At 45.5% G+C, this 16,477-nt stretch overlaps 1 protein-coding gene across 3 annotated transcripts in view; it reads right to left on the reverse strand.

Annotated features, from left to right (window-relative positions):
• The window catches only part of IL34 (interleukin 34), an 85,480-nt gene that overhangs the window by 22,049 nt on the left and 46,954 nt on the right, over positions 1–16,477 (reverse strand). For all 3 annotated transcript variants that reach the window (XM_088446228.1, XM_088446227.1, XM_088446226.1), the window contains 2 exons: positions 9,194–9,294; positions 3,607–3,684 (listed from right to left, as the gene is read on the reverse strand). In XM_088446228.1, coding sequence (XP_088302354.1) covers positions 3,607–3,684; positions 9,194–9,294 — 179 coding nt within the window. The remainder of the gene's footprint in view (positions 1–3,606; positions 3,685–9,193; positions 9,295–16,477) is intronic.

Here is a 16,477-nt window from a genome sequence, read left to right on the forward strand (position 1 = left end):
GAACTGCGTGCATAGTCACTATAGCAATCCTTACTGAATCAGGGCCTCAGACAGTAGCGTTAAAAGGACTTTATCTCTTTCTTTTATGTATTTTTCATTTTGTACTTAATGCAGATAAAATGTATTATTATTATCCTTTATTTATTTGGAGCCACAAGTGTTCCGCAGCGCCTTACAAAGTACAGAAATAAGTGAACAAGGAACCAGTACAATACAATGCAGGACAAGGATACGGGTTATTCACATTGCTGCATTAGTGATCAGAACACTCAAATAAGCAACAGGACGTCAGCAGCCGGGTATTAGGCGCCCGAGTGGGGAGTAAGTAAGGGGAAGCACAAGAGACTAGAGGGCCCTGCTCGAGAGAGCTTACAATCTAATGTATAAAGATCTTGGCCCTCATTCAGAGGCGGTCGCAAGAAGCTGTTGCGCTCTCTGAATGAGGACGGCCGCTTCATTTTTGAAGTGCGGCCTCCTGGTCGTTAGTTAAGCTGTGGGTTACCACCCACAGCTTAACGACCGACCAGGTTGATGGTCGCAATGGTGATCACCATCGCGACCATCGGGGCTTGTGACGAGACCCTAAGGTTGGGTCTCGGCAAACCGCAAGCCCCAGGGAGCTTTCTGCTGTGATGGAGCAGGAAGCTCCCCACTGACATCACTGCTGATGTCAGTGTGGCCGCCCACAAAACGGTAGGCATTTAAGGAACGCCTCCGTTTTGGAAACCACCCCCACGGTCCGCCTACAAAACGGGGGGAGGCGTCAATCAACATAGACAGCCGCCCCTTTTGTAGTGGGCTCTGGAGCGAGAGAGTTTCTCTCTCGCTCCGGGGCTTGCGCACGCGCAGTGCGGCCGCTGCGCGTGCGCAGGGCTACCCATTGATCTGGTTGCGAGCACATCGGTGCTTGCAACAGTGTCTGAATGAGACCCCTTGTTTTAGGACTTCGCCTAATCCTCTTGTAGAGCTCACCAGTCAGTACAGTCCCATTGTTTGACACCTTTTTAGGTTTTTTATTTACAGAACTTCCTTCTCTCCTCATAGCTCCCATCATCTGACCTACTTGTGACAACTCCCATGCGATACAATAGATTGGAGTGGAATCCTGTCACCGGTAATATGACATCAATTCAGAATATGACATAAAATCCACAACACTGCCCTACACCGATAATGGTTAGTGTCCCTTTAGTAAATATGAAAAAGTATCGCACGCCTCCCCGCGTATCCCAGTATTCAGTTCCAAATCGGCGGAAACGGGACCTGGTGAAACGCAAACAGGCGAAAAGTCCTGTTGTTTTTGGTAAAATCAGCCTGACACCCCCAAAAGATGCTCTGACATGGGGGTTCACTATGGGTACCCAAGATTAGCCCTACTGAAGGTATTTGGGGTCTTTTAATGGCCTCAATAGGCGCTATTTAGCGTCTTTGGTGACAGTGGTGAAGAATAGTATTTAGCCAATTTTTGGGGGGAAAATAAGTATTCCCATCAAATTTGGGGTACATGAAAATGGGTGCACGCATATTTTAAAGTTGCTAGTCAAGCATTAAAGAGCGCCAAAATACGCACCTTCAGCAAACAACTGCAATCCAAAAAACACCTCCCCCATACTTCCAGAACCCCCCCAAAAAATATATTTAGCTAGTTTTTGAATTTGTACCCCAGTTTGATTTTTTCGCTTATTTTTTTCAAAGTGCCTCTTTGAGGTTTCCTTTGTGGATTCTATTGAGTTTTCGACGCAATTAGCGTCAAGGAGGGTGTAAAAAGGGATTAGGGGGTTGCAACAATTTTGCACCCCAAAACCCTGATTTGCCCTTTTTTCCAATGGGTATTCAAAGCCAAAATTTTTTTGCCTATTACATTGCATTGCGTTTTCACACCGACAAAAAGACGCTGAAATTGAATACGGGGATAAATGAAATCGTCGAAAATTACGTCATCGACAAAAAAGTTTCGCCGAAAGCGGCTTTTCGCTCCAAATTGAATACGGCCCTATGCGTAGAACACCCCCCTTCCCTCCCCATTTTATATAGACCTTCACAGTCATCTCCGCTTCACGCACTGAATCATGGGAACTTTATTCCACTGAAACCTGATTATTCCACCACAAGTAGCGTTGTAATTTCATTTATTTCATAAAACTCTATGGTACATTTCAGGGACAGCGCCTCGTGTAGATTGTGGTTACACGGACACTTAGCAAGTTATCTTTCCGAAGTTACCGTCCATCTTATAATACAAAGTACATTCATTGCAGTTACGGCCCTTTATGTACGTTACTATGACATGTAACAAGTGGAACATTACAGATGTGCATGGAAGGAAACATGTTATAACGAGTGTAAGCTCCACTGGGGCAGGGACTGATGTGATTGGCCAGATATTCTCTGTAAAGCGCTGCAGAATTTCTATGTGCTATATAAATAGCTGGTAATAATAACATGGAACACAGAAGGGAAATTGCTCCAGTCACCTAGACAGTAGCTGCTCGGGAGAGGAGTAACATCCTGGCAGAGTAACCATCTCCTACGCTACCACTCGGATACACACAGGCTACACGTACACACATATATGATATGGATATATATATATATATCTACCCATGACTCCTCCTGCTCTGTAATCCAGCAGGCACTCACCGAGACATTGTCATTACACTGCCGCACATCACCACGAGGTATAGGGTAAGGGCCTTCCTTCTGCCTCACCATCCATACGTCCTGTCCTCTGCTGCTGGTTACTTCCATTACTCCCACTTCCTACTCTCTACACTACACTCCTCTACAACACAAACCAAGGACCCTATAGGGACCACTCTTATAATGGGAGCTCTCTAAGGGTATGCAGTCGGGAAGCCGGCAGACCTCATCCCGACAGCTGGCTCTGAAATACGCCAGGAGCCCGACACCCGGCTTACCGAAGGTAAGCCGAGTGCGGACAGCCGCTGGGGGGGAGGGTTAGGTTTAGGGCTCCCGGGAGAGGGACTTAGTGTTAGGCACCCCCCCAGGAGGTTAGGTTTAGGCTAGGGGAAGGGGGGGGGTTAGGGTTAGGCACCCCACCGGGGGACTTAGGTTTAGGCACTTAGAGTGGGATTAGGGTTAAGCACTTGGGGGAGAGGTTAGGGTTAAGCACCCCTAAGGGAGGGTTAGGGGCTAGAATTAGGTTAGTTAGTACTTACCATAGGACGATCGGGATTTCCTCCTGTGTCGGGCAGCCGCAGGGTGGTCCACCGAGCCCAGCCCCCCCCCCCCCCCCCATGGTGGACAACATGATCAGTGCATTGTGGCTATTATTGGGGTCTATGTATCAGTAATAGCTTATAGTAGGTAGGGAGTTATTTATTGTAATGTACAAGGTTACCAAGCAAAGCTGGAGTCATGACATCACAACTCTCCATTTATATATGTGTAATAGCATGACTTGTGTATTATACACAGAGAAATGACACAATGTCACAGGGAGCAGAAGAAACAACAGAAAACATCTGCACATTGTTGGGTCACACACGTGTGTATTCCTCTGCTTGGTCAGGTTGTGGCAGATACACAATGTCACAGAGCAGAGGACATAATAATACAGGGGAGTGTATATACTATATACAGTACCAGTGCCGTGATGTTCTGGCACCGTAACACCTCTTCATATTTCACCTGCAGCTTGTAGTCTGTGGGGAAATATTCATACTGCCAATGAGAAAACAGACATGTATTAGTGTATATGGTATAACTAGGTCACACAGCTCTTGTGATCCATTGTTCTAGATATAGATAGTCCTCACACATTGCTGTATACTCCTCATACAATGTTCTAGATATAGAGATATTCCTCATACATTGCTCTAGATAGAGATCATCCTCATACATTACTCTAGATATAGTCCTCATACATTGCTCTAGATAGAGATCATCCTCATACATTGCTCTAGATAGAGATCGTCCCCATACATTGCTCTATATAGATAGTCCTCATACATTGTTGTATAGTCCTCATACATTGTTCTAGATATACTACTCATACATTGCTCTAGATAGACATAATCCTCATACGTTGTTCTAGATATAGTCATCAGTGTTCTAGATATAGTCCTCATACATTGTTCTAGATAGAGATCATCCCCATACATTGCTCTAGATATAGTTTTCATACAGTGTTCTAGATATAGTCCTCATACAGTGTTCTAGAGATAGTTCTCATACATTGTACTAGATAGAGATAGTCCTCATACATGGTTATAGATATAGGCCCTGATTCAGAGGCGCTCTCTATTTGCGAGCGTTCGCTCTGAATCAGGTCGGGACAATTATTTTTTTTACCCCGGCCTCCAGGCCACCCGCTAAACTGTGGATGACCACCCACAGCTTTAGTGGGCGGCCTGGCGATGGTGGCGATTATCGCGACCATCAGGCTTGTGACGAGCTTGTGACCTTGTGGTAGGGTCTCGTCCACCGCAAGCCCCAGTTAACTTCCTGCTCTAATAGAGCAGGAAGTTCACTACTGACATCACGTGTGATGTCAGTAGGGCCACCCATAAATGGCAGGCGTTCCTAAGGGAACGCCGCCATTTGTGCAGCCACCCCCCCCTCAACCCGCCTACAAAACGGGGTGAGCTGTCGATCAACATCGACAGCTGCCCAGTCTTGTAGCGAGCCCCAGAGCGTGATCTGCACTCGCGAGCGGGTCTGAATCAGGCCCATTGTCTTTATCTATTGTTATAGATATATACAAAGATAGGAAAGATTCCTGGACTGCACACCCTGAATATAAATAATGGGAGGTGCTACCTGTTGAGACTTATTGCAGGCACAGAAACAGACATATACAGAGATAGTCCTTATATATTATTATACAGTACAGTCCGATCCATTGTCAGATAGCTATATATATATACTCCTATCATAGCTATAAATATAATCCTTATCCAGTGATATAGAGATAGTCCTAGCCATTGTTAGAGATAACCTTACCCGTTTTTTATATAGTTCCTATTCATTTTTATGGATCTATAGATATAATTCTAATTCATTGTTAGAGACATAGATAGTCCTTATCTATGGTTACAGATGTAGAGAGATGGCTATAATCTGTATTTCTAGATAGATAGCCTGTATCCATAGTGATAGATAAATAGAGATAGTTCTTATCCATTGTTATAGATATAACTAAGCTTGCCAGAATATCCCTATATACATATGAATTACACAGGTTCTGTGGCTGGCTAAATCCAAGCCTATATTTCACCTGGTTTTAATCAGCCACAGAACCTGTATAAATCATGGGCGCCCGGCCTAAAGGAGCCCCCACTGCTGACATCCAAATGTAATCGAGCTCCAAAGCAGTCAGTAAGATGTACTTGTTGATGAAACACACTGATACTTATCAGGACTTGCTCCTATATTGTGTATTACATGGGCTTCCATATAAGTGGCTTCAGGAAACCTTATATGAAAACGCCTGTAGCCATAGGGATCATTGTGCCTTATAACCTCTGCAGGGAAATGGCGCTGATTATACCAATTCAATGTCTATATGTCCGAATGCTTTTTTTCCCCAAGTATATAACAGCTACATAATAAGGGTATTGTGCAATCAGGGAAATGACTATACTCTTCAGGGAGACCAAATATTCCAGGGCGTCTCCGTGACAATCAGGGAGTGTCGGCCAGTTCTGTATGTCCTAATTATCCATTGTTGTACATATATAGTTCTTATCCATTGTTATAGCTCTATAGAGATATTACTTCTGCATGGTTATCAGGGCCGGCTCTGTGCGGGACCGGGACCTGGCGCTCCTTAGGCCACGCCCCCAAATGATGTTATTTGGGGGCGTGCCTGTATGGCACACCTCCCGTTAATGTCAGGCTGGGGGCAAGTCCAGCACTACGTCAGTAGCGGTACTTCCCCCAGCCCTCTTTCTGCAGTAAATGGACGGCGAGCGCATGTGCGTGGCATCCATTCCTCTTCCCCAGGGCCGGCACCGCCGCACGGCGGTGGAGGTGCCCAACCACCCGCGAGACAGTTTTCCCCGCAGGTGGAACAGAGGGGCAGTGCCAGAAAACAGGACTGTCCCACTGAAATCGGGAATGGTTGAGAGGGGTGCGCCCTCTATGGGATGGCGCCGCTGTTCGACCGCACGTGCCTGGAGCCGGCCCTGATGGTCATAAATATGATGTATTATCAGAGGAGGTCTGTAGATATTTGGGAAGAACCTATTATTCATATCACTAAATGTAACAGGAGAGACAAGTGTGAGCATTATAAATGCCCTTGGAGTGATTGGTGACCTCACTATTACTCTGTATGCGGAGACCGGTCATACAGCGGCTGAGAAACAGACCCTGGAGTAAATGATTGTGTACTAATCCCAGGTGTGATCAATTATTCAGTGACTAATTAACGAAGGACTCACATTCCGTTCTGCTAGGACCCTTCCAGACTATTTACTTATTGGTCTGGGAAACACGCAGCCTTCGTGCCGCTGGGATTAACCTGTACATTGGCCTCCACTGTCTCTCAGCCCTCCTTTCTGCCTCTACCCTCATGGCATGGAGGCGCCCAGACTAAGCTGCCTCAGCCGGTATCTTGTGTCTCACGGGTTAGGAAATAGAGCAGTGACTTAGGACGTGGTCACGTGTAGCAGCGTGCGCAGGGGGAGCAGTTAGGGGGTGTCTGTACGGAACCATTTCCCAACCTCTGCTGCTCATCGGACACTGGGACAACCCTTCTAGTTATGAAGCACAGAGAGAAGGAATTTGATGGGGAGGGATCGGCTGCTGTACAGATGAGCGGACCCCTGAAATATTTGGCGTTTTCACACTGCGCATGCCCCGGATACGAGTGCACGCATGGACACTGACAGTAGCTGCAGAGTTGTATGTAGTAGAATCGCCTCTACAGGTGCCTATACACTTGGCGATGTGCTCACGATCTGACATTGTGTCCAATTTCCCCTTGAACTCTCCCCGGTAGCTCCCCGGCAGTCCTGCACACGATTTGGTGTTAAAAACTGTCCAATGTGAGAAACGATCTATCGTGCCTCCTAACTATTCCAGTGCATCGTGCCTCTGAACTATTCCAGTGCATCGTACCTCCTAACTATTCCAGTGCATCGTGCCTCCTAAGTATTCCAGTGCATCGTGCCTCCTAACTACTCCAGTGCATCGTGCCTCCTAACTACTCCAGTGCATCGTGCCTCCTAACTACTCCAGTGCATCGTGCCTCCGAACTATTCCAGTGCATCGTACCTCCTAACTATTCCAGTGCATCGTGCCTCCTAACTATTCCAGTGCATCGTGCCTCCTAACTACTCCAGTGCATCGTGCCTCCTAACTACTCCAGTGCATCGTGCCTCCTAACTACTCCAGTGCATCGTGCCTCCTAACTACTCCAGTGCATCGTGCCTCCTAACTACTCCAGTGCATCGTGCCTCCTAACTACTCCAGTGCATCGTGCCTCCTAACTATTCCAGTGCATCATGCCTCCTAACTATTCCAGTGCATCGTGCCTCCTAACTATTCCAGTGCATCATGCCTCCTGACTATTCCAGTGCATCGTGCCTCCTAACTACTCCAGTGCATCGTGCCTCCTAACTACTCCAGTGCATCGTGCCTTCTAACCACTCCAGTGCATCGTGCCTCCTAACTATTCCAGTGCATCGTGCCTCCTAACTATTCCAGTGCATCGTGCCTCCTAACTATTCCAGTGCATCGTGCCTCCTAACTATTCCAGTGCATCGTGCCTCCTAACTACTCCAGTGCATCGTGACTGAGATTGTCAGATCTGCCCTACAGCACGGCAGATCTGAAGATGCGATGTACGACCTGCAGGGACTCACATCGGCATCGTGATCGTGAGTGGACACTCACGATTTGCGATTTGGGCGTATTTTACACGATTTATCGTCACGATACGTCGGAATCGGGCAAACTGTGTAAAATATCGCTAAGTGTGTAGGCACCTTACGCCTATTATACCTATAACAATAGAGAAGTAAGTGTGAGGTAATGGGACATGGGTGACGCCCTGCGAGGTGACGGAGCTGTGAGCTATGCAGAGCTTTTTCCAGGCTCATCTCTAGCTCCTAGTATAGCATAGTATAGGGTACGGAAGCGGAGCACTGATGAGCATGACTGTAAGCAATCCAAGCGCACAGATAGGGGGCGGGAGCTTGGACAGATGTGTAAATTCCTGCACACAGGTGAATAGACACATCATCTCCATGCACAAAATTCATATACGCCTAATTCCCGTCCAGACTCAGCAAAACATATACATTAATATGGGCATGCCCTATAGCTGACCTTTCCTGAGGGGTCGTGCCCTATAGCAGACCTTTCCTGAGGGGTCGTGCCCTATAGCTGACCTTTCCTGAGGGGTCGTGCCCTATAGCTGACCTTTCCTGAGGGGTCGTGCCCTATAGCTGACCTTTCCCGAGGGGTCGTGCCCTATAGCTGAGCTTTCCCGAGGGGTCGTACCCCATAGCTGACCTTTCCTGAGGGGTCGTGCCCTATAGCAGACCTTCCTCGAGGGATCGTGCCCTATAAGCTGACCTTTCCGGAGGGATTGTGCCCTATAGCTGGCCTTCCCTGAGGGAACGTGCCCTATAGCAGACCTTCTCGGAGGGATTGTGTCCTATAGCTTTGTCTTCCCCAAGGGACCGTGCCCTATAGCAGACCTTCTCTGAGGGATTGTGTCCTATAGCTTTGTCTTCCCCAAGGGACCGTGCCCTATAGCTGACCTTCCCTGAGGGATTGTGCCCTATAGCTGGCCTTCCCTGAGGGAACGTGCCCTATAGCAGACCTTCTCTGAGGGATTGTGTCCTATAGCTTTGTCTTCCCCAAGGGACCGTGCCCTATAGCAGACCTTCTCTGAGGGATTGTGTCCTATAGCTTTGTCTTCCCCAAGGGACCGTGCCCTATAGCAGACCTTCTCTGAGGGATTGTGCCCTATAGCTTTGTCTTCCCCAAGGGACCGTGCCCTATAGCTGACCTTCTCTGAGGGATTGCGCCCTATAGCTGACCTTTCCCGAGGGGTCGCGCCCTATAGCTGACCTTCCCAAAAGAATTGTGCCCTATAGCAAACCCCCACAAGACCGTGCCCAATAGTTGGATTCCCTAACAGGACCGTGTCCCTATAGCTGGCCTCACCCATGGGACTGTGTTCTATATTATTTGAGCATTGTTTAGTGATAATTACCATGTATGTTATGCGGTTGTCGTACAACAGTTTGCCGTTTACTGCGTCTATGATTTGACAGTCGTTGAGGATGACAGCAGCTCTGCCGAGGACGAGAACACCTGTAACACAGAATGATTCAGGTGCTGATATTACTGCATTGTGCTTCATACAGAAATACTGTCTGTCCTGCTCATCTGCTTTATACATTACTATCATCTGTGCTGCTCCGGGTAATCATTACTAGATAGGGTGTGAGGATGGTGTGGTGGTCAGTGACCTGCCGGCTATACACAGTATATCTGTAGGGTGTGAGGATGGTGTGGTGGTCAGTGACCTGGTGGCTATACACAGTGTGTCTGTAGGATGTGAGGATGGTGTGGTGGTCAGTGACCTGCCGGCTATACACAGTATGTCTGTAGGGTGTGAGGATGGTGTGGTGGTCAGTGACCTGGCGGCTATACAGTATATCTGTAGGGTGTGAGGATGGTGCATTGGTCAGTGACCTGCCGGCTATATACAGTGTATCTGTAGGGTGTGAGGATGGTGTGGTGGTCAGTGACCTGCCGGCTATACACAGTATGTCTGTATGGTCACCGGCCGCTGTACTGGATAACACAGGGTGCAGATTAGGTGACGTGACTGTGCTTATCTCCTTATTAGGAATATACCTTGAATAAATAGTGTTGTTTCAGTCAAATTAATTTCTGTCAAAAACAAGGGACTATCACAATATAAATCCACGTCACTTGTCATCCTTAAACAGAACTATACTATTCCGCTATGTATTAGTTGGGTCATTCTAAAATCACTAAGAAAGCTCATCAGTAAATACTAAGTATAGCCGGCTGACATAAATCACCGTGTTGTACTGTATCGCTTTATCCATCTATATAGGCAATCGTTTCCATTTGCAATTATTCTCATAGCGTTCTATTGTATGTTTGTTTTTAGATACTATGGTGATGGGTGCGCTATGATGCTGTGGTGATGATGTCATACAGCATGTGCGGCCGGCCCTGTAGCCTGATGACAGACTGTTGTACTTTGCATGTGATTATCCCTTTGGAATACTATATATTATTCAGTAAAGTATATGTATTTTATTACTCTAGGACAGCGGTTCCCAAACGTCATCCTCAAGGTTCCCAACAGGTCAGGTGTTAGAGAGATCCGTGGCTGAGCACAGGTGTTAGAGAGATCCGTGGCTGAGCACAGGTGTTAGAGAGATCCGTGGCTGAGCACAGGTGTTAGAGAGATCCGTGGCTGAACACAGGTGTTAGAGAGATCCGTGGCTGAGCACAGGTGTTAGAGAGATCCGTGGCTGAGCACAGGTGTTAGAGAGATCCGTGGCTGAGCACAGGTGTTAGAGAGATCCGTGGCTGAGCACAGGTGTTAGAGAGATCCGTGGCTGAGCACAGGTGACTTAATTAGTACCTCAGTCAATTTGATTTAACCACCTGTATCCAACCATGGACATCTCTAAAACCTGAAGTGTTGGGGAGCCGTGAGGACTGCGTTTGGGAACCTAGGGGTAAATTTACTAAGAATCGCGTCTGATCGAGATTTGCCGATTAGAAACTCGATTTGCATCGCTGAAACTCGTGTGATTTTAGGCTTCTGAAATACTCAAATTTACTAAGAAACGCGTTAGCTGAGATGGTGTTTTCCGATGGTTTATCAGATCGAGATTACTCACCGAGTTTGCAGTGTATGACTGCAGGCAGCCTGCACATATCACTGAGATATCGGAGAGCTGCTTGTGTGTGAAAAAAAAGGGTTAATAAAAAAAAAACAGAGTCCTCCCCAAAAAAGCATAACCAGCCTCAGGCGGCTCAGCCAGTCCTGGCTCCTGGTTGACAGAAGACGCTACTCTTCTGAAATTCTCATGGCCCGCCAGCCAATCAGAGGTGTATGTGCATGCGATATGCTACATGACAGGGTCAGCAGCTGTGACACTATAACGTAGCGTATCACATGCACATACACCCGCAGTTACACACACAGAACATAGACATGCTACATATCATTGTACTCAGCAGCTGTAACACTGTAACGTAGCATTACACATACAGATACACCCGCAGTCACACACAGAACATAGACATGCTACATATCATTGTACTCAGCAGCTGTAACACTGTAACGTAGCATTACACATGCACATACACCCGCAGTCACACACAGAACATAGACATGCTACATATCATTGTAATCAGCAGCTGTAACACTGTAACGTAGCATTACACATACACATACACCCGCAGTCACACACACAGAACATAGACATGCTGCATATCATTGTACTCAGCAGATGTAACACTGTAACGTAGCATTACACATACACCCGCAGTCACACACAGAACATAGGCATGCTACATATCATTGTACTCAGCAGCTGTAACACTGTAACGTAGCATTACACATGCACATACACCCGCAGTCACACACACAGAACATAGACATGCTACATATCATTGTACTCAGCAGATGTAACACTGTAACGTAGCATTACACATACACATACACCCGCAGTCACACACAGAACATAGACATGCTACATATCATTGTACTCAGCAGCTGTAACACTGTAACGTAGCATTACACATACACCCGCAGTCACACACACAGAACATAGACATGCCGCATATCATTGTACTCAGCAGCTGTAACACTGTAACATAGCATTACACATACACATACACCCGCAGTCACACACAGAACATAGACATGCTGCATATCATTGTAATCAGCAGATGTAACACTGTAACGTAGCATTACACATGCACATACACCCGCAGTCACACACAGAACATAGACATGCAACATATCATTGTAATCAGCAGCTGTAACACTGTAACGTAGCATTACACATACACATACACCCGCAGTCACACACAGAATATAGACATGCTACATATCATTGTAATCAGCAGCTGTAACACTGTAACGTAGCATTACACATACACCCGCAGTCACACACAGAGCATAGACATGCTACATATCATTGTAATCAGCAGCTGTAACACTGTAACGTAGCATTACACATACACATACACCCGCAGTCACCCACAGAACATAGACATGCTACATATCATTGTAATCAGCAGCTGTAACACTGTAACATAGCATTACACATACACCCGCAGTCACACACAGAACATAGACATGCTACATATCATTGTACTCAGCAGCTGTAACACTGTAACGTAGCATTACACATACACATACACCCGCAGTCACACACACAGAACATAGACATGCTACATATCATTGTACTCAGCAGCTGTAACACTGTAACGTAGCATTACACATGCACATACACCCGCAGTCACACACACAGAACATAGACATGCTACATATCATTGTACTCAGCAGCTGTAACACTGTAACGTAGCATTACACATACACCCGCAGTCACACACACAGAACATAGACATGCTACATATCATTGTACTCAGCAGCTGTAACACTGTAATGTAGCATTACACATACACATACACCCGCAGTCACACACACAGAACATAGACATGCTACATATCATTGTAATCAGCAGCTGTAACACTGTAACGTAGCATTACACATACACATACACCCGCAGTCACACACAGAACATAGACATGCTACATATCATTGTAATCAGCAGCTGTAACACTGTAACGTAGCATTACACATACACATACACCCGCAGTCACACACACAGAACATAGACATGCTACATATCATTGTACTCAGCAGCTGTAACACTGTAACATAGCATTACACATGCACATACACCCGCAGTCACACACAGAACATAGACATGCTACATATCATTGTAATCAGCAGCTGTAACACTATAACGTAGCGTATCACATGCACATACACCCGCAGTTACACACACAGAACATAGACATGCTACATATCATTGTAATCAGCAACTGTAACACTGTAACATAGCATTACACATACACCCGCAGTCACACACAGAACATAGACATGCTACATATCATTGTAATCAGCAGCTGTAACACTGTAACGTAGCATTATACATACACATACACCCGCAGTCACACACAGAACATAGACATGCTACATATCATTGTAATCAGCAGCTGTAACACCGTAACGTAGCATTACACATACACATACACCCGCAGTCACACACAGAACATAGGCATGCTACATATCATTGTAATCAGCAGCTGTAACACTGTAACATAGCATTACACATGCAGATACACCTGCAGTCACACACACAGAACATAGACATGCTACATATCATTGTAATCAGCAGATGTAACACTGTAACGTAGCATTACACATGCACATACACCCGCAGTCACACACAGAACATAGGCATGCTACATATCATTGTAATCAGCAGCTGTAACACTGTAACGTAGCATAAAACATGCACATACACCCGCAGTCACACACAGAACATAGACATGCTACATATCATTGTAATCAGCAGCTGTAACACTGTAACGTAGCATTACACATGCACATACACCCGCAGTCACACACAGAACATAGACATGCTACATATCATTGTACTCAGCAGCTGTAACACTGTAACGTAGCATTACACATACACATACACCCGCAGTCACACACAGAACATAGACATGCTACATATCATTGTAATCAGCAGCTGTAACACTGTAACGTAGCATTACACATACACATACACCCGCAGTCACACACAGAACATAGACATGCTACATATCATTGTAATCACCAGCTGTAACACTGTAACGTAGCATTACACATACACACACACCCGCAGTCACACACACAGAACATAGACATGCTACATATCATTGTAATCAGCAGCTGTAACACTGTAACGTAGCATTACACATGCACATACACCCGCAGTCACACACACAGAACATAGACATGCTACATATCATTGTAATCAGCAGCTGTAACACTGTAACGTAGCATTACACATACACATACACCCGCAGTCACACACATAGAACATAGACATGCTACATATCATTGTAATCAGCAGCTGTAACACTGTAACGTAGCATTACACATACACATACACCCGCAGTCACACACACAGAACATAGACATGCTACATATCATTGTAATCAGCAGCTGTAATACTGTAACGTAGCATTACACATGCACATACACCCGCAGTCACACACACAGAACATAGACATGTAACATATCATTGTAATCAGCAGCTGTAACACTGTAACGTAGCATTACACATGCACATACACCCGCAGTCACACACACAGAACATAGACATGCTACATATCATTGTAATCAGCAGCTGTAACACTGTAACGTAGCATTACACATGCACATACACCCGCAGTCACACACACAGAACATAGACATGTAACATATCATTGTAATCAGCAGCTGTAACACTGTAACGTAGCATTACACACGCACATACACCCGCAGTCACACACAGAACATAGACATGCAACATATCATTGTAATCAGCAGCTGTAACACTGTAACATAGCATTACACATACACATACACCCGCAGTCACCCACAGAACATAGACATGCTACATATCATTGTACTCAGCAGCTGTAACACTGTAACGTAGCATTACACATGCACATACACCCGCAGTCACACACAGAACATAGACATGCTACATATCATTGTACTCAGCAGCTGTAACACTGTAACGTAGCATTACACATACACCCGCAGTCACACACAGAACATAGACATGCTACATATCATTGTAATCAGCAGCTGTAACACTGTAACATAGCATTACACATACACATACACCCGCAGTCACACACAGAACATAGACATGCTACATATCATTGTAATCAGCAGCTGTAACACTGTAACAAAGCATTACACATACACATACACGCGCAGTCACACACAGAACATAGACATGCTACATATCATTATACTCAGCAGCTGTAACACTATAACGTAGCATTACACATACACATACACCCGCAGTCTCACACACAGAACATAGACATGCTACATATCATTGTACTCAGCAGCTGTAACACTGTAACGTAGCATTACACATGCACATACACCAGCAGTCACACACAGAATATAGACATGCTACATATCATTGTAATCAGCAGCTGTAACACTGTAACGTAGCATTACACATGTACATACACCCGTAGTCACACACAGAACATAGACATGCTACATATCATTGTAATCAGCAGCTGTAACATTGTAACGTAGCATTACACATACACCCGCAGTCACACACACAGAACATAGACATGCTACATATCATTGTGCTCAGCAGCTGTAACACTGTAACGTAGCATTACACATGCACATACACCCGCAGTCACACACAGAACATAGACATGCTACATATCATTGTACTCAGCAGCTGTAACACTGTAACGTAGCATTACACATACACCCGCAGTCACACACAGAACATAGACATGCTACATATCATTGTAATCAGCAGCTGTAACACTGTAACGTAGCATTATACATACACATACACCCGCAGTCACACACACAGAACATAGACATGCTACATATCATTGTGCTCAGCAGCTGTAACACTGTAATGTAGCATTACACATGCACATACACCCGCAGTCACACACAGAACATAGACATGCTGTATATCATTGTAATCAGCAGCTGTAACACTGTAACGTAGCGTATCACATGCACATACACCCGCAGTTACACACACAGAACATAGACATGCTACATATCATTGTACTCAGCAGCTGTAACACTGTAACGTAGCATTACACATACAGATACACCCGCAGTCACACACAGAACATAGACATGCTACATATCATTGTACTCAGCAGCTGTAACACTGTAACGTAGCATTACACATACACCCGCAGTCACACACAGAACATAGACATGCTACATATCATTGTAATCAGCAGCTGTAACACTGTAACGTAGCATTACACATACACCCGCAGTCACACACACAGAACATAGACATGCTACATATCATTGTACTCAGCAGCTGTAACACTGTAACGTAGCATTACACATACAGATACACCCGCAGTCACACACAGAACATAGACATGCTACATATCATTGTACTCAGCAGCTGTAACACTGTAACGTAGCATTACACATACACCCGCAGTCACACACAGAACATAGACATGCTACATATCATTGTAATCAGCAGCTGTAACACTGTAACGTAGCATTACACATACACATACACCCGCAGTCACACACAGAACATAGACATGCTACATATCATTGTACTCAGCAGCTGTAACACTGTAACGTAGCATTACACATGCACATACACCCGCAGTCACACACAGAACATAGACATGCTAC

This window comes from Taudactylus pleione, unplaced genomic scaffold, assembly GCF_031769625.1.
Source record: "Taudactylus pleione unplaced genomic scaffold, aTauple2 ptg000394l, whole genome shotgun sequence".
Classification (NCBI taxonomy): Eukaryota; Metazoa; Chordata; class Amphibia; order Anura; family Myobatrachidae; genus Taudactylus; species Taudactylus pleione.